At 35.9% G+C, this 19,349-nt stretch overlaps 2 protein-coding genes and 1 long non-coding RNA gene across 3 annotated transcripts; 2 read left to right on the top strand and 1 right to left on the bottom strand.

Annotated features, from left to right (window-relative positions):
- Positions 1-126: 126 nt before the first annotated feature.
- Positions 127-4,791, top strand: LOC147393895 (uncharacterized). Its single transcript, XM_086456368.1, has 5 exons — positions 127-716; positions 1,592-1,895; positions 2,443-2,601; positions 3,291-3,565; positions 3,999-4,791. Exons 1-5 carry the CDS (start codon positions 564-566, stop codon positions 4,071-4,073), a joined length of 966 nt encoding a protein of 321 aa, XP_086312494.1. The 5' UTR covers positions 127-563; the 3' UTR covers positions 4,074-4,791.
- A 4,115-nt stretch (positions 4,792-8,906) lies between these two features.
- LOC147393894 (uncharacterized) lies at positions 8,907-17,314 on the top strand. The gene is made up of 6 exons (XM_086456366.1): positions 8,907-9,164; positions 9,901-10,204; positions 10,817-10,975; positions 16,134-16,429; positions 16,956-17,069; positions 17,132-17,314. The coding sequence occupies exons 1-6, from the start codon at positions 9,024-9,026 to the stop codon at positions 17,207-17,209; spliced, it is 1,092 nt and encodes a 363-aa protein (XP_086312492.1). The 5' UTR covers positions 8,907-9,023; the 3' UTR covers positions 17,210-17,314.
- On the bottom strand, positions 16,099-19,031 carry LOC147393893 (uncharacterized). Its single transcript, XR_015182214.1, has 3 exons — positions 18,419-19,031; positions 18,231-18,326; positions 16,099-16,403 (listed from the first exon to the last, which is right to left on the bottom strand). It is a non-coding gene; the product is annotated as an uncharacterized LOC147393893 (long non-coding RNA).
- Positions 19,032-19,349: the final 318 nt, after the last annotated feature.

Genomic DNA, 19,349 nt, shown 5'->3' with positions numbered 1-19,349 from the left:
TCATTCGCTTTAAGTACAAACGAATGGTAATCCTTTGTCTTCAAGTCAAATTCTCCCCAATCATCATCAATCATCCACGTTAGGGTTAGGGTGTGTAACGTGAGATTCAATCTTGAGCTCACTTCAGCTTTATTCTTAAAATTAACATTGATTTACACAATGCTGATGCTGAGGTGTACAATCGATAAGTCTATTTTAATGTCACTCCAAAATATGGATGGACCTCCTAAATTTGAAACTAAAAAATAATTCATTTGAAGTTGGTATAGTTTTATGATGTGTACATCTTGTGAAATCCGATTATATTTTTGGTCACGCAAGTTACTTGGGAAAGTGTTTCTTTTATTTAAAAAGTAATAATTTTGTGGAGAGTGAATGTGAAAAGTAGAAAAAAGTAATGTTGGGACCGGTGGGTAACTTTTAAGCAGAATGAATATGTGGAAGACTTGAAGAGTCGAAGGTAGACAACAAACTGTCTCTCTTTCTGCAAATCCTAAATAATTTGTAGAGAATCGATCGAATTAGTGAGGTAGGTGTGAAGAAAGACAAAGAGTGGGTTGGAGATGTTGCCGCAAGTGATATTCGCCACGACTGTAGCTGCTACGTATCTTTGGTATCGAGGACGCCAAGATGATCGCCAAGATTATCTCCAACAAAGGACGAAAGAAATTGCCAACCGATTTAATCGCCCTCCCTTCTCTGCCAATTTCTACGAGGTCTCTCTCTCTCTCGACATTATCTTTATGGTTTCTGTTCTCTCTCTCTCTCTCTCTCTGATCAAATTTAATAGAGATAAACTCCGTTTATTCTTGTTTGTTATGTTGAGGTGGAAATAGAAGTATTTTTTGGGGCGCGTTCTATTTGCACCAGCATTTGTGATCTATGAGAGCCAAATTAAAATAAATAAATAGTGAAATGACCAAATTGACCCTGTCAGATAAACTATCCACACCCACCTAAAAAATCGGATGACTTGGTGACACGGGATTTTTTGTTTCGTTGGATGGAAATTTCTTGGGCTTTCTTCAAGAAAGATTGATTGGTTCAGTTTTTACAATGTTAACAATATCCTTCATTTGGATCTATGTTTGAATTGAGAGAGGAAAAAAAAAGTTAGTCTCTCTCTCTCTCTCTCTCTCCATTTCTGTTCTTTGGATTGTTAAGTGAGGAGAGAGAAGAAAAATAGTGGATCAGTTGGTTTTTCCTCTCCAAATCAGAGATTAGTGGAGAGAAGAAATGCTCCTGACTAATAAGAACACTAAAAATTACAACTCTACCTCTTTTTTTCTCTCCAAACTAAAAGTTTTTCTATTGTTAAACCAAACATGATATAAAGCGCTACTCTCATCTTATATTTTTATTTCTCACACTGAGTTTTAAAAAAAAAAAAAAAATTGTAATTCGTGCTCAATTGTTTCATGCGAGTTATAATTTATTTTCTCTAAAAAATGGCATGGTATATTAATTTCTACATTGAGATATGATCAGCTTAGCCCTTCTTGTTAAAATGTTTCAGAATTGATGCATGTTAATGAAAAATCTGCGAGGTGTTGTGTTAATTAACCTCGTTTCTTTTGACATAATTTTACAGTTTCTAATTGTCCAAGATGTTATAAATCCTGACCGAATTGATGTAGAGTTTCAAAATATTGGAGGTTTGGAAAATGTCAAGCTATCATTATTTGAATTGGTGATTCTTCCATTGTGGAGACCTGAATTGTTTGCACCTGGCTGGAAACTTCTCAGTCCCCAGAAAGGGGTATTGTTGTATGGACCACCTGGAACTGGAAAGACAATGCTTGCCAAGGCTATTGCAAAGGAGTCTAGAGTTGTATTTATTAATGTCAAGTTATCTAATTTGATGAGCAAATGGTTTGGTGATGCACAAAAACTTGGTATGTTTGGGTTATATTAAAGAGTAATGATTTTCTGACTCCCCCCCATGTGGCATACTCAAAATACTCTCCTGATGTGGCATATGGGGACGTGCATCCTGAGGCATAAAATCTATGCTTCTGGCACATGCCAGATCAGGAGAGTATTTAGAAATCAAAATTCACATTCTCAAAATGCCATTTTGATATTTTTCAAATTTGAATTTCATAGACTTAATCGTTGTAGTTTTTATTAATTATAACAAAAAACTTGGCTTTGGACTGAGTGGAATGGCTGAACATGATTACTTTAGACGACCATGAATCTTTGGGTTAAGGCTTTGTTATTGTTGTTGAGTCTTTATTAATGATAGTGTCTAGAAAATATAGTTTGTCTGTCTGATTTTTTTGAATCGAATTAAAGTTTATTATGATGTCGCTTTTTAGTATATTATATCTACTTAATTGTTAATTTTTTTTTCTTCATTTAAGTGTAGCTTTCTTTTTTGTATTTTGCCATATTACATAATATCAACATCTTACCTTTTATTTCTATTTGTACCTCCAGTGGCTGCTATATTCAGTCTGGCTTATAAGCTCCAGCCTGCTATTATATTCATTGACGAAGTTGATAGTTTTTTGAGGCAGCTATCTTCGACAGATCATGAAGTCTTGACTGGCATGAAAACCGAGTTCATGGCTTTGTGGGATGGCCTTACCACAGATAGTGAGTTTTTTTTACTCTTAAATTGTTCCTACCTTTCTTTTTACTGTTACGCACACTAATGATTCCTTCTAAAAGATGAGTACCTTTCATTTTTGTAATAAATTTTATTTAGGGATCTGGTTCTTTCAGCTAAGGAATTTAATATCGTTCAAAATTAATTATATTCTAAAGACATTTAGTCTGTATGTGTGTGGATGCCATATATGTTGAGAAAACCAGGACAATTGAACCAAGAAAATAATTGAGACAAAACGCAAATCACACAAATAGACACAGATTTTACGTGGTTCCCTCAAAATTGAGGTTCGTCCACAGAATACATCAATTCCACTATGAAGAGAAAAACTTGCAGTTACAGATTACACTCTTCCACAATAAACAAGAAATATAAATACCCCAGGAAACCTAACTAGGGTTTTACATAATATTAGTGAAATTACAAAAATACCCTTGTTTCAGCTTGACTGACGTGAACACGTGGCTTGATTTACAGTACCTCCTTGTTGACCAATACTATCAGGCTCCACAAACCACAACAATTTACACCTTTTGATGTCCAGTTTCAACTTTGATTTTATATAATTAAAAAGGCTATCAAACAAATGCTTGTATATTGAATTCCAAAATCTGTTTTTTTTATTATTTCTAACTTATAAAAAAAAGGTACTTATCATGGAGAGTTACTGTAGAAAATGCTCGGGTGACGGTACTTGTAGCAACCAACCGGCCAGCAGACCTTGATGAGGCAATACTTAGGCGTTTTTCTCAAACCTTTGAGATTGGGTTACCAAACTGTAGCAAAAGAGTCAAGATACTGAAGCTAATTTTGAAGGATGAGAATGTAGAGGACAACATCAACTTTGTTGAAATTGCCAGCTTGTGCCAAGGATACTCTGGTTCAGATCTTTTTGAGCTCTGCAGGAAAGCATCATTAGATACTGAAAAAAATGGCGACACATCTCTTGTAAGTATGCCTCATAATAATTAGTTTGGCTTAAATGTTGGTATATCATATGTGCAAGATTAACAATAATTATTTGTTCATCTAGTTTCTATGTTTTGCAATCTATTCTAAATTTACATGAATCCAGACTATAATTTATATTAGGAGTCTATAATCATAGTGTAATGATTTTCTGATGCACACCTTTCTACGCCCCCATCACAGAACCAAAGATCATTTGCCTCGGGATATGCATTACCACAAATCTTTTTCTTGTGTATCCCGAGGGGGCATGTGTCAGAGGAGGAGGAGGAGGAGGAGGAGGAGGAGGAGGGGGGGGGGGGGGAGGAATGAATTGTTTCCTATTGGATTGTTCCCAATGAAATAAAAATAAAAATAGGGAGACATATTTATTAGACAAATTTCTTTTGTCACTCTTGGTTGTTTGTTGCAGATATCAAGACCACTATCGCAGTCAGATTTTGAGAGTACTTGGCATTCCAAGAAATACCAGTGCTGTGCCAAGTGAGTACAGTATGTTAAGCTCGGGATCAGTGGGAGCAAGTTCAAGGAATGAGGAAGATCAGCTCCAGATTGCGATCTCTAAGATTCCAAGCTCATACTATTCAACCTTAGACCGTATTATCAGGACACTTCAATTTCTTCTTGTTTTGTTCTTTTTTTACATTTCCAGTCGTTCATTCCAAATTAATATTTGTCAAGGACTTTAGACATCGATATAGTTTTAATTAGGATTTGTAATCTTGAGTGTTTTGAGGCATACTCTTATATCACCCTTCCATGCATTTGAGTCCAGTCTCTACAGGATCACTGTGAACTTTAAGCCATTTGTAATTTGTTTTTGTGCAATGATTTTTTAACGCCCCGCCCTACTTTGACACACACCCCATCGCAGTACCACTCATCATTTACCTCGGGATATGCATAATCATAAATCTTTCTCTTGCGTGTCCTGAGTCAAATGATTCACGGTTCTGTGATAGGGGCGTAGATCTTTAAAGAGTTGATTTTTACTTTTTAAGTCAAAAATTGTGGTCCGTTTTTTTTTTTAATTTTAATATATGTAACATAATCATTACTCCATACTTATATTAATCAAAATAAGGGCCTTTTAGTGTAAACTTTAATATAGGTAAGTAGTTAGTCATTCTCGCCCATGTAGGAAGAAACAAGAGTAAACTTCATGTCTTCTATTATTAGACTACTTTAAAAAGACACAGAAACCATAAAAAAACATACAACCATTACAAACCTGTACCCACTTATATTTGCAGGATTTTTTTTTTAAAATTTAAACTTCTGTTCTTTATAAATTCAATTATTTACTAGTTTCCAAGGGTCTTTTTGTACGCAAGGCTATTTAATTTTTTTTGTTTCTTGAGCCAAAAACTGAAAAATTACAAAGACAAATAAAACTATTTATATTGTTGTCAAAATTTCGAAGTTGGACAAAAAGATACTCACATAAAGAAATGTTGAACTTTCCATCTTTCCTTGAGAGCAACAGCAAGAGGTCCTGAGGTCAAGTCCCTCATTTTTCTTTGCATATCAACCAATTACCTGTCAAATTAGTAGAAACACTCTTAAATATTAAAACATTGGAACTGTCATTAGTGTCATTTGAAAACAAAATATATTTGTTTCAAGAACTAAAGTACTACCACATCTTGGATCAGCCCAGCTTCGAGAGAGCATTAGTGTCTTTTTGCTAATCTAGTCTGCCGGCCAAGTACGCTCCTTCAACTAAGTTGTTTTCATGACAATATTGAAGTTTACACTACTTAACTATATTAAAGTTTACACTGAAAGGCCCTTATTTTGATTAATATAAGTTTGGAGTAATGATTAAGTTACCTATATTTAAAAAAAAAATTCGATCCTTTAAGGGTCGAATATTTGATTTAAAAAAAAAAAAAAAAATCAATCATTAAATATTATTTTGTTCATTTTGATAATTTTTCAAAAATTATTATCTTTTTAAGAAATATTATTTTGTATAGGTTTTTTTGTTGTTGATAATTTCCCCTATAAAATTCTGTCTTCACTGGTGTGTAAGTTTCCAGCCATTCCAAGGATTGAAGTTCAAATCCTCGGTTAGATTGCATCTGGATCGGGTCACAATAGGCAGTTAATCTATCCGGAAACCTAGTTAAAGATTGATCTTGATGATCCCAATGATATTTACAATAAGTTCTAATGGCATAATTACAAGCACACCTACAAAGAGGCCAACCGCTGCTGATCACCTAACTTTACTTATGCTGTCTTCTGATCTAATTCAATGATCTCCCCCTCTGTCTAGGGATTTGAGTCAAATTATTGAGAGGGACGCTTATAAGAAACATTTCTTGAGAATGTAATATTCTTTTTGTTAATTTAATATAGCTGGTCGGGAGTGTGCAAAACCCCCAGCTTACCTTCTGGAAAAAAAAATAGTGGGAGATCCAAAAGAAATACAGATAGAGATAGTAAAGAGAGAGAAAATAGAGAGAAGTGTTTGGATTGCCGGAATCACACAAATTCAATTTAGATCCTTCCATGCTTCTTCTCTCTTTGGTTTCTAGTTTCCTTTTCGTATTTGAGATTTTGAGAAATCAGTGCTCTCAAAGGGAGAATATGCCCTTGACCTCAATCTTCTCTTAAAGATTGAATTAAAGGGAGATACCCATATGTTTTTAAAGAATGACATGCCCCTTGACCTAGTTCTCATCTAAAAGATTATATGTTTATATTAATGTATTGGAATGTCTCGTTTGTCTCAGAAATTTTCAATAATATATGTTTCGGTCTCGTTTCGATTTTTTAAAATATAGAAACAAGATTTTAAAGCATGTGCAGAACAGTATACACAGAATTTTGAAGATTCAAGTTTCAATTTATTTCGATGATTTGTAACAACAAAAAACAAAAGAAGATCGTCATATTCATAAATGTGAAGATTTAATTGTAACATTTGATTCAAATCTTTGTTTCATGATTATAATATATCTATTTTAGATATTTTGAGAAGATATATTTAGTGCTGAGTTTGAAAAATCAAAATCATCGAGGTCAATGATTCAATAGCTAGAGTCAATGTTTAAATCGTTGATCTTGACAATTTTGATCTTTTATTTCTCCGAATTGGAAACTTGATAGAACTTTTCAAAATATCCAAAATACATATTTTCTATCACAATGAGATAACGTGGAGTAGAAGTGGTTCCACACCAAATTCCCCCACACCTTTATATTTAAATTTTAACACAATAAAGGTCATTTTGGGAAGAAGAAAAAACAACAACAAAATTGCAAGTGCCATCCTTTTTATTATTAATCTTTAAAAACCCTTTAAGTAATATTCTAAATTACAAAAAAGCCCATTTGATACATGTGTGTTTGCACATGCCACCATTTAATTTATAATAGTTGTGCTAGGGTGACCTCAGCAGGGGGCACCTTTATGTGGTGGCGTACGTATGTCCGTAGATACGTTTTACTCCTATCTCAGAGAAAATGCAATTACGGGCATGCGCTTGCCACCATGTCAAGCTGTCCTCCGTGTGTCCCCTTCTGAGAGGTCACTCCAATATTAATTTTTATAATAATAGCAAAACGGACATTGAGATCAAACATTATATTTTAGGGGTTTTCTATCCATTGGCAAATCAATTTGATGCTTTACAAATTAGTAGCATCAAACTACTTTGCAAATAAACAAATATTCATGAAATACTTCAAATGCATATAAAATTTAACCAAACAAACACTTGAATAAAAAACACCATTACATTTTCCAATGAACATTGGTAGTCATGGTAGTTTTCATTTTTAATTTAGGGTAAGGTTCCGTTGACCCATGAATGATTGGGATTCATGCATAGCATGAAGAGACTTATCTTGAAGATATTTTCAACTATTGGATTTTATTTATTTATTTTTATTATTATTTTATTAAGAACATCTCTTTTATGCAATCTAAAGTAGACTCTTCAACTTTATTAGTTTCATCTTTGGTTTCATTTTGCTTTTCACGTCCTGTACTAGAACCTTTGTATGAACCCAACTCTTTACTCTTCCAACAATTATTATTTACATGCCCTGGCTTGCCACAAAACCAACACATATTTTTATCATTTGACTCTTTTGACTTTGATTGAAATTTCGATTTGTTCCTTGTACAATTCTTTGATGGATTATCTCGCTCGTTCAATCTACATCTTGCTACAAGCACTTTCGTTTTCGAATCAATTAAATTACTCAAAGACACCTTCTTTCATATTTCATCGACAATAATAGCACAAAAAATAGAGTTCAAATTAAGAGAATCTTCTTTACTACAAATCGATGTAATCATAAGGTTGTTATAAGATTTTGACAATGTTTAAAGAAATATAACTGTCTTATCCTCATCCTCCATCTTTACTTTGATGCTTTTAAGTTGACAAATGAAATTGTTAAATTTATTTAAATATTTCGAAACCTTTGTGTCTTTTTTCATTATTAAAGCGTGCAATTTTCTTTTCAAAAAAATCTAATTGATAAGGGATTTCATTTGGTACAAACTTTTTAATTTCTCTTATAAATCTTTTATTGTCTTTTTCCCAACAATGCTCAATAATATTTCATTCGCTATACACAAACAAATGGTAGTTCTTGCATTAATAAATCATGGATCTTAAATTTTAAATTTAAAATCACTTTTTCTCAAAAAATCTTATCACGAACACCATAAGCTTTGATAACATCTATGATTTGTATACACTTTCATGTTAGGGTGTGCGACGTGAGATTCAATCTTGAGCTCACTTCAGCATTATTCTTAAAATTAACATCGATTTTACACAATGTTGATGCTGAAGTGTACAATCGAGAAGTATATTTTAATGTCACTCCAAAATATGGATGGAACTCCTAAGTTTGAAACGAAAAAATAATTTATTTGAAGTTGGTATAGTTTTATGCTGTGTACATCTACATCTTGTGAAATCCGATTCTATTTTGAAGTGCCAGAGATGCGGTCACGCAAATTTCCTTGGTTAGTAAGGAAAGCGTTCATTTTAAGTTATTCTATTTTAAAAGTAATAATTTTGTGGAGAGAGAATATGAAAAAGTTGGAAAAAAAAAAAAGTAAGGAAAATGCTGAAATGACAAAAAGCATTTACCGCGATTCTCACAAGTCTGACATGGGATGTGCACATGATCATAGATGTGTTTCCTCGCGATACGAGTAAAAACCATCTACGGTTATGTATACATGTCCACGTCAGAATTGTGAGAATCACCGTAAATATTGTGTCTCGCCAGCACGACTGAAAAGGTAATGTTGGGGTGGGTAACTTTTAAATATGTGGAAGACTTGAAGAGTTGAAGGTAGACTATTGACTCTCACTCTCTCTGCAAATCCTAAAGAATTTGTAGAGAATCGATCGAAAGACTGAGGTAGGTGCGAAGAAAGACAAAGAGGGTGGTGTTGGAGATGTTGCCGCAACTGATATTCGCTACGACTGTGGCTGCTGCGTATCTTTGGTATCAACAACGCCAACGTGATCGCCTACAAAAGATGATGGAAATTGCGAAGCGATTTGATCGCCGTCCCTTCTCTACCAATTCCTACGAGGTCTCTCTCTCTCTCTCTCGACATTATCTTTGGGAGTTCTACTTGCACCACCAGCATTTGTGATCTATGAGAGCCAAATTAAAATAAATAAAATAAATAAATAGTGAATGACCAAATTGACCCTGTCATAAAAAACTATCCACAATCCACACCCACGTAAAAAAATCGGATGACTTTGGTCCTTGGACTTGGTAGTTGTAACTTGGTGACGGGGATTTTTTTGTTTCGTAGGATTGGACAGGAAACCTCTTGCCTCTTGGACTATCTTCAAGAAAGATTGATTGGTTCAGTTTTTACAATGTTAACAATATCCTTCATTTGGATCTAGTTTTGAAGTGAGAGAGGAAAAAAAAAAAAAAGTCTCTCTCTCTCTCTCTCCATTTCTGTTCTTTGGATTGTTAAGTGAGGAGAGAAAAGAAAAATAATGAATCAGTTAGTTTTTCCTCTCCAAATCAGAGATTAATGGAGTGAAAAGATATAAAGCGCTACTCTCATCTTGTATTTTTATTACTCACACAGAGTTTGAAAAAAAAAAAAAATTGTGATTCGTGCTCAATTGTTTCATGCGAGTTATGGTTTCTTTTCTCTAAAAAATGGCATGATATATTAATTTCTACATTGAGATATGACCAGCTTAGCCTTTCTTGTTAAAATGTTTCAGAATTGATGCATGTTAATGAAAAATGTGCGAGGTGTTGTGTTAATTAACTTTGTTTCTTTTGACATAATTTTACAGGATAAAATTGCCCAAGATGTTATAAATCCGGACCATATTGATGTAGAGTTTAAAAATATCGGAGGTTTGGAACAAATCAAGCAATCATTAATTGAATTGGTGATTCTTCCATTGCGGAGACCTGAATTGTTTGCACGTGGCGGGAAACTTCTCAGTCCCCAGAAAGGGGTATTGTTGTTTGGACCACCTGGAACTGGAAAGACAATGCTTGCTAAGGCTATTGCAAAGGAGTCTGGAGCTGTATTTATTAATGTCAAGTTATCTAATTTGATGAGCAAATGGTTTGGTGATGCACAAAAACTTGGTATGTTTGGCTTATATTAAAGAGTAATGATTTTTTAACTCCCCCCATGTGGCATACTCAAAATACTCTCCGGTTGTGGCATGTGCCATAACCATAGATCTTTTTTTTTCCTTGGGATACACAACTGCACATATTTATGGGGATGTGCATCCCGAGGCATAAAATCTATGGTTCTGGCACATACCACGACAGGAGAGTATTTTGAAATCAAAATTCACGTGTTCAAAATGTCCTTTTGATATTTTTCAAATTTGGATTTCATAGACTTAATAGTTGTAGTTTTCATTAACTATAACAGAAAATTTGACTTTGGACAAATTGGAATGGAGGAACATGATTAATTTAGACGACCATGAATCTTTGGGTTAAGACTTTGTTGTTGTTGAGTCTTTATTAATGATAGTGTCTAGAAAATATAGTTTCTCTGTTTGATTTTTTTTTAATCTAATTAAATTTTCTTATTAAAGCTTTTATTATGATGTCGCTTATTACTATATTATATCTACTTAATTGTTTTTTTCTTTTTCTTCATTTAAGGGTATTTTTCTTTTTGTATTCTGCCATATTACATATTATCAACACCTTACCTTTTATTTCTATTTGTACCTTCAGTGGCTGCTATATTCAGTCTGGCTTATAAGCTCCAGCCTACTATTATATTCATTGACGAAGTTGATAGTTTTTTGAGGCAGCGATCTTCTACAGATAATGAAGCCATGACTGTCATGAAAACCGAGTTCATGGCTTTGTGGGATGGCTTTACCACAGATAGTGAGTTTTTTTACTCTTAAATTGTTCCTTCCTTTTTTTTTTACTGTTACACATACTAATGATTCCTTCTAAAAGATGAGTACCTTTCATTTTTGTAGTAAAGGGAACTGGTGCTTTCAGTTGAAGAACTTAATATCATTCAAAATTAATTATATTCTAAAGACATCGAGTCTGTGTGTGTGGATGCCATATATGTTGAGAAAACAGGGACAATTGAACCAAGAAAAGAATTGAAACAAAGCACAAATCACATAAAGAAACACACATATTTTACGTGGTTCCCTCAAAATTGAGGTACGTCCATGAATCACACCGATTCCACTATTAAAAGAAAAACTCTAAATTACAGATTACACCCTTTCACAATAAACGGGAAACATAAATACCACAGGAAACCTAAGTAGAGTTCTACATAATATTAGTGAAATTACGAAAATACCCTTATTTCAGCTTGACTAGCGTGAACGTGTGGCTTGATTTACAGTACCTCCTTGGTAACCCAGTACTATCAGGCTCCACAGAACGCAACGATATACACCTTTTGATGTCCTGTTTCAGCTTTGATTTTATATAATTAAAAAGGCTATCAAACAAATGCTTGTGTACTGTGACCTCGGGTAGGACATGAGGTGGCTAACAGTATGAGGTGGGGGGGCATAAGCGATGTTGGAAAGGGTGGTTTTCTCCAGCTCCTCCAATCTGTCGAAGGGGAAAAACCACGAGGGGATCACTGTGACAATGGGGAGAGTATAGAAGGAGTGGAACATGTAAGGCTTGGTGCAGAAAATGATACTCAGGTGGAAACGTGTTCAGAGTCTCTACTATTGGCAAGGGAAGATACGGAGAATAATTCGAAGAGTTGGGACAGAGGAAAAACGAAACATCAGGTGGTGGAAGCTTTAGCTGATTGGATCATTAATAATTTGAATGAGATCAGTTGGTCTGCTGGTTTGAACACAGAAGGAAAAATAGAAGGGTCCAGTCTTTTGTTAGAATTAGCACTCAAGAAGAGGAATGGGATTGAAGATTGTTTTGATTCAGTGATTAGAGAGGAAGACCCATTAGAGGAAGAACAAATCATTATCAGAGATGAGGTGGAATTCATTCTACGGGCAGAGATGGATCAGGAAGAGATGAGTCAACAAGGACATCTACGTAGAGGGAAAGGTTTGGAGGTGGTGGATGAAAACAGGGTGAAGAAACTAAGGGTAAGGTTAGCTAAAGAGGTCCAGGAGTTGCAAAAATCAGGGGCTACAGTTAAGGCCGACACATCTCTAGTTTTACGAAGTGGGAGAAAACTCAATGGGATAAATGTCGATTAGAATTATATCTTGGAATGTGCGAGGGCTTAATGATAGGAATAAAAGGGCTTCGGTTAAAGCAATCCTACAATCGTTTAAACCTCACATTGTAACCTTACAAGAAACGAAGTTGAATCAAGTGAACAAGGTGATTCTACGAGACATATGGGGTGGCCGGAACATGGGGTGGAAGTATCTAGCAGCTAATGGGACAGCAGGGGGAGTTTGGGTGTTATGGGATAAGGAGATGATCGTGGTTGAAGATTCGTTAGTGGGTGCCTTTTCTGTGTCAATATTATGCAAGTGTGTTGGGAAGGAAGTCAATTGGGTGTTTTCGGGTGTGTATGGCCCTACTAAAGAGTGGGAACGCAAGCAATTCTGGGAGGAATTGGATGATGTGAGAACGTATTGGAACCGTCCGTGGTGCTTGGGGGGAGACTTTAATGTCATAAGATTCACTTGTGAGAGACAAGGGGGATCGAGGATTACTACTAAGATGAGGAGATTTGGGGAATTTGTGAACCGAAACAAGTTAGTGGATATTCCCCTGCAGGGCAGAAGCTTCACTTGGTCTAACCGTCAGGATGTACCAACTCTTAACAGGTTAGACAGGTTTCTTGTTTCAGATGATTGGACTTTGTTGTTCTGTCAGCTTTCTCAGACGGCTATCCCAAATCCTGTGTCAGACCACTGCCCTATTCAACTAGAGGCAGGGCCATTTGGGAGGGGACCTATTCCGTTTCGTTTTGAAACTATGTGGTTGAAACACCCTAATTTTAAGGAGATGGTAGCAGATTGGTGGAGGAGTTTTGTTGTTACAGGAAAAGCAGGGGAGGTGTTTAGAAAAAAGTTGAAGGCCCTAAAGGCGGTGCTAAAAGAATGGAATAAGGAGTCTTTTGGCAAGGTGGACGTGCAGAAAAAAGAAGTTTTAGGGAGAATTGAGGAGATAGACCGAATTGAAGAGTTGAACCCGATTTCTATAGAAGACAGGACAATGAGAATGAATCTTCGTGAGAAATATCAAAGGTTGGCACTGATGGAAGAGATTAGTTGGAAACAGAAATCTAGAGTGAGATGGCTTAAGGAAGGGGACGGCAACACGAAGTTCTTTCACGGCATGGCCAATGCGCGAAATAGGAGCAATCGCATTACAAGAATATTTGTAAATGGGGAATGTTTGGAGGGAGAAGTGGCGGTCGCCAAAGGAATCGTAGACTTCTACTCGAAGTTGTACACCGACGAATCTTGTATCAGACCAAAACCCGATCTGTTGCAATTCAATAGAGTCTCTGAAGTTCAACGGGTTTGGATGGAAAGGCCGGTTGATGAGGATGAGATTTGGGGTGTTATCTCAAGCATGAAAAGTGATAAAGCTCCCGGTCCAGATGGTTTTCCTGTGGAATTCTACACATCTTGTTGGGAGATCATCAAAGGTGATTTCATTGCGGTAATTGAGGAATTCTTTAGAAATGGAGTATTAGACCTCGGCTCTAACTGCACTTTTATCGCTCTGATGCCTAAAGTAATGGGGACCGAAGATATCAAAGATCTGAGACCAATCAGTTTGGTGAACACTAGTTACAAAATTATCACGAGCATCCTTGCGAAAAGATTAAAAGGTGTTATCCAAGGGTTAATAGGGGGTAACCAAAGTGCGTTCATTAAAGGGAGGCAGATTTTAGATGGGGTTTTAATAGCAAATGAGTGTATTGACTCTAGATTGAAGTCTGGTAAAGCAGGGGTGGTTTGTAAGGTAGATCTTGAGAAGGCTTATGATCACGTCAGTTGGCAGTTCTTGGAATACATGTTGGGGAGAATGGGTTTTGGTAAAAAATGGATATCCTGGGTCATGACATGCGTGTCTTCCCCCTCCTTCTCGATTTTGGTGAATGGATCACCCCACGGCTTTTTCAGGAGTACTAGAGGCCTTTGACAAGGGGATCCTCTATCCCCATTCTTGTTTATTATTGTGGCAGAAACACTTGGAAAGATGATGGAAAGAGGGGTATCGAATGGCTTTTTTGCGGGATTCTCAGTAGGTTCTAATGTTACTGTTTCACATCTCCAATTTGCGGACGATACACTAATTTTCTTAGATGACTCTATAGAGCAGACAAGGAGACTGAGTGGAATGTTATGTTGTTTCGAAGCGGTGTCAGGTATACCAGTAAATATGAAGAAAAGCAAGATTTTTCCGGTGGGCATGGTTAGATGTCTTACTCTTCTCGCGGCCTCGATGGGTTGGAAAGTGGGTAGTTTACCGTCCACTTATTTGGGGTTGCCGCTAGGGGCCCAATATAGAAGGGTGGAGATCTGGGATCCGATAGTAGAAAGGGTTGAGAGGAAACTAGCAGCGTGGCAAGCTAATTATCTCTCCAAGGGGGGCAAATTGACGCTGATAAAAAGTGTCCTATCTAGTATCCCAGTCTACTTTCTTTCTTTACTCTCAATGCCCCGAAGTGTGGAACTAAGACTAGATAAGCTTTTTCGCAATTTTCTTTGGCATGATAGAGTTGGGAGTAGGAAACATCATCTAGTTAGTTGGAGACAGGTTTGCTTGGACAAGAAGTATGGTGGCCTCGGAATTAGAAGACTCGGGATAATGAATTTGGCATTGAAGGGAAAATGGCTTTGGAAGTTTGGGACTGACGGTGATAGTCTGTGGAGACAAGTTGTAAAAGGAAAGTATGGCACTAAACGGACAGGGTGGGAAAGCGGGTCAATTAGACATCCCCATGGTTGTGGGATGTGGAAAGGTATCATGAAGAGCATGTCGATATTCAATCCGAGAATTAAATTCAAAGTGGGTCAAGGTAACCGGGTAAGATTTTGGGAAGATATTTGGTGTGGAAACCGATCACTTATGGAGGTATTTCCGAACTTGTATTCCTTATCCTCAAAAAAAGGGAGTCCAATCACATCAGTCCGACGATCCATAGAAGGAGAATGTGCATGGGACCTTGGGCTTCGGAGAGGTCTCGACAATTTGGAACTTGAAGATGTTGTTAGATTAGTAGATGGAGCTTCACGCTTAGAATTTCGTTCGGGAAGGGAAGATGAGAGAGTGTGGATGGCAAGTAAGGATGGGAAGTTTTCGGTGCGCTCGTTTTATCACTCCTTATGCGATAATGGAGATATTTCCTTTCCTCACGTGTCGATTTGGGGTCCTAGAGTACCAAGTAAAGTTGCTTTCTTTACTTGGACGGCGTCCTTAGGAAGAATTCAAACGGTGGATTTTCTGATGCGTCGTGGTTTGTGCGGGGCGAGTTGCTGTGTGCTATGTATGGACAATGGAGAATCTTCGGATCATCTTCTTCTTCATTGTAAGTTTGCGCATGGCATATGGACACACTTTTTGAACTTGTATGGAGTTATATCCTGTCTACCACAAACATTAAAAGAACTCTTCAGTTGTTGGTCTTCAATTGGCTATTCGTTTGGTGGTACAAAGAGATTGTTGTGGAGTATTACACCATTTGCAATCTGTTGGGGAGTGTGGCTTGAGAGAAATAGGCGTATATTCGAGGGGAAGCAGAAAGATTGTAGAGATACAATTATATCCATTGTGGGTCTTATCTTTTTCTGGTCCAAAGTATTCAAAGAGTTTAGGGGAGTTTTCTTCGAGGATTTTGTTTTTAATTGGGATGGGATTTGTTGTATTCCTTATGAGTAGTCCTCCGATGTAAAGTCTTGCTAGGTCGGTCATCTCGACTGGCCTAGTTTTGTTTATGAATGAATTGCTACTTATCAAAAAAAAAAAAATTCCAAAATCTGTTTTTTATTATTATTATTATTATTATTATTATTATTATTATTATTATAAAAAAAAAGGTACTTATCTTGGAGAGTTACTGTAGAGAATGCTCGGGTGATGGTACTTGCAGCAACCAACCGGCCAGCAGACCTTGACGAGGCAATACTTAGGCGTTTTCCACAAGCCTTTGAGATTGGGTTACCAAACTGCAGCGAAAGAGTCAAGATACTGAAGCTGATTTTGAAGGATGAGAATGTAGAAGACAACGTCGACTTTGTTGAAATTGCCAGCTTGTGCCAAGGATACTCTGGTTCAGATCTTTTCGAGCTCTGCAAGAAAGCATCATACTTCCCTATCAGGGACCTATTAGATGCTGAAAAAAAGGGCGACACATCTCTTGTAAGTATGCCTCATAATAATTAGTGTGGCTTAAATGTTGTTATATCTTATGTGCAAGATTGACAATAATTATTTGTTCATCCGGTGTCTATGTTTTGTAATCTATTCTTAATTTACGTGAATCCAGACAGTAATTTATATTACGAGTCTATAATCAAAGTGTAATGATTTTCTGACACACGCCTCTGTACGCTCCCATCACAAAACCGAAGATCATTTGCCTCGGGATACATATTACGACAAATCTTTTTCTTGTGTATCCCCAGAGAGCATGTGTCAGAAGGAGAGAGAGAGGAGAGGGGGGGGGGGGGGGGCGTCGTATTATCACGCCTCATAATCAAATAACCCACCTTGCTTCCCGTGTCTATAATCAAATTTCCTTAGTTTCATGGAACAAAGTAGCTATCATTTTGGGGGGGAAATGAATTATTTCTTATTAGATTGTTCCCAATGAAATAAAAATATAAATAGGGGAAACATTTATTGGAAAATTTTCTTTTGTTACACTCTTGCTTGTTTGTTCTAGATATCAAGACCACTATCGCAGTCAGATTTTGAGAGAGTACTTGGCACTTCAAGAAAGACCAGTGTTGTGGCAAGTGAGTACAGTATGTTAAGCTCAGGATCAGTGGGAGCAAGTTCAAGGATTGAGGAGGGGATCAGGTCCAGATTGCGATCTCTGGTATTCGGAGCTCATACTGTCCAACCTTAGACCATATTATCAGGACACTTCAATTACTTCTTGTTTTGTTCTTTTTTTACATTTCCAGTCGTTCTTAAAATGTTTCCAAATTAGTATTTGTCAAGGACTTAAGACATGGATATGTTTTAATTAGGATTCTTGTAATCTTGAGTGTTTTGAGGCATACTCTTATATCACCCTTCTATGCATTTGAGTCCAGTCTCTACAGGATCACTGTGAACTTTAAGCCATTTGTAATTTGTTTTTGTGTTATGATTATTTAACGCCCTACTTTGGCACACACCCCATCACAGTACCATGCGTCATTTACCTCGGGATACACATAATCATAAATCTTTCTCTTGCGTGTCCAGAGGCAAATGATTTACAGTTCTGTGATGGGGGCATCGGGGTGTGTGTGTGTGTGTCAGAGGGGGGCGTTATACTATCATGACTCTTGGTTTTTATATGATATATAAAATTGGGGAAATTATAAAAAAAATCTATATAAAATAATAATTTTTAAAAAGGTAATAATTATTGAAAAATTATCAAAATGAACTAAAAGCGGTTTTTAAAGAGTTGATTTTTTTCAAAGTAAAAAATTGTGGTCCGTCTTTTTTTTTTTTTTTTAAGTCAAAAATTACGGTCATTGATTTAAAAAAAAAAATCAAAATTTCAATCCTTAAAGGGTCGATTTCTTTTTTTAAATATAGGTAACTTAATCATTACTCCATACTTATATTAATCAAAATAAGGGTCTTTTAGTGTAAACTTTAATATTGGTAAGTAGTTAGTCAATCTCGGTCATATAGGAAGAAATAAGAGTAAACTTCATGTCTTCCATTATTAGACTACTTTAAAAAGACAGAGAGACCATATAAACACATACAACCAGTACAAAGCTGTACCCACTTATATTTACAGGATTTTCTTTTTTAAATTTAAACCTTCTGTTCTTTATAAATTCAATTATTTAGTAGTTTCCATGGGTCTTTTTGTACGCGAGGTTATTTAATTTTTTTTTGTTTCTTGAGCCAAAAACCGAAACATTAAAAAGACAAATAAAACTATTTATATTGTTGTCAAAATTTCGAAGTTGGACAGAAAGATACTCACATAAATAAATGTTGAGCTGTCCATCTTTCCTTGAGAGCAACAGCAAGAGTTCCTGAGGTCAAGTCCCTCATTTTTCTTTGCATATCAACCAATTACCTGTCAAATTAGTAGAAACACTCTTAAATATTAAAACATTGGAAGTGTCATTTGAAAAAAAAATATATTTGTTTCAAGAGCTAAAGTACTACCACATCTTGGATCAGCCCAGCTTCGAGAGAGCATTAGTATCATTTGAAGACTTAAAGGAACTCCATTAACCATTCATTCCATGTAAATACCCGGAGTGGTACTTGTTTTTTGCTAATCAAGTCTGCCAGCCAAGTATGCTCCTTCAACTAAGTTGTTTTCATTACAATATTAAAGTTTACACTACTTACCTATATTAAAGTTTACACTAAAAGGCCCTTATTTTGATTAATATGAGTTTGGAGTAATGATTAAGTTACCTATATTAAAATATATAAAAAATTGGATCTTTTAAGGGTCGAATTTTTTATTTTAAAAAGAAAAAGAAAATTGATCATTAGAAGGTTGATTTTGGTTAATTTTGATAATTTTTCAAAAATTATTATCTTTTTAAGAAATATTATTTTATATAGGTTTTTTTTTTTTTTTTTTTTTTTTTTTAAATTTCCCCTATAAAATTCTGTCTTTACTGATGTGTAAGTTTGCGGCCATTCCAGGGATTGAAGATCAAATCCTCGGTTAGATTAGATTTGGATCGGATTACAGTAGGTAGTTAATCTATCCATCAACCCAGTTGAAGATTGATCTTGATGATCCTAATGGCATAATTATGAGCACACCTACAAAGAGGCCAATCGAGCTGCTAATCACCTAGCTTCGTTTATGCTGTCTTCTAATCTAATTCAAAGGTCTCCCCCTCGATCTAGGGATTTGAGTCAAATTATTGAGAGAGACGCTTCTGAGCAACTTTTCTTGAGAGTGTAATGTTCTTTTTGTTAATTTAATATAGCTGGTCGGGGGTCTGTCTAACCCCCAGCTTACCTTCTAAAAAATTAATGGGAGATCCAAAAGAAATACAGATAGAAATGGTGAAGAGAGAGAAAATAGAGAGAAGTGTTTGGATTGTCGGAGTCACACAAATTCAATTTAGAT

Source organism: Akebia trifoliata, chromosome 10 (genome assembly GCF_017979445.1).
Source record: "Akebia trifoliata isolate Shusen 1 chromosome 10, ASM1797944v1, whole genome shotgun sequence".
Classification (NCBI taxonomy): Eukaryota; Viridiplantae; Streptophyta; class Magnoliopsida; order Ranunculales; family Lardizabalaceae; genus Akebia; species Akebia trifoliata.
This window is presented reverse-complemented; position numbering and strand designations above follow the sequence as displayed.

What these genes read in the sequence shown, in the direction of transcription:
- LOC147393895 (XM_086456368.1), top strand. Translation starts at nt 564, where the DNA reads ATGTTGCCGCAAGTGATATTCGCCACGACTGTAGCTGCTACGTATCTT. An exon ending in TCTCTGCCAATTTCTACGAG is followed by an intron (nt 717 to 1,591) that starts GTCTCTCTCTCT and finishes ATAATTTTACAG; the next exon opens with TTTCTAATTGTCCAAGATGT. An exon ending in TGGTGATGCACAAAAACTTG is followed by an intron (nt 1,896 to 2,442) that starts GTATGTTTGGGT and finishes TTGTACCTCCAG; the next exon opens with TGGCTGCTATATTCAGTCTG.
- LOC147393894 (XM_086456366.1), top strand. Translation starts at nt 9,024, where the DNA reads ATGTTGCCGCAACTGATATTCGCTACGACTGTGGCTGCTGCGTATCTT. An exon ending in TCTCTACCAATTCCTACGAG is followed by an intron (nt 9,165 to 9,900) that starts GTCTCTCTCTCT and finishes ATAATTTTACAG; the next exon opens with GATAAAATTGCCCAAGATGT. An exon ending in AAAAGGGCGACACATCTCTT is followed by an intron (nt 16,430 to 16,955) that starts GTAAGTATGCCT and finishes TGTTTGTTCTAG; the next exon opens with ATATCAAGACCACTATCGCA.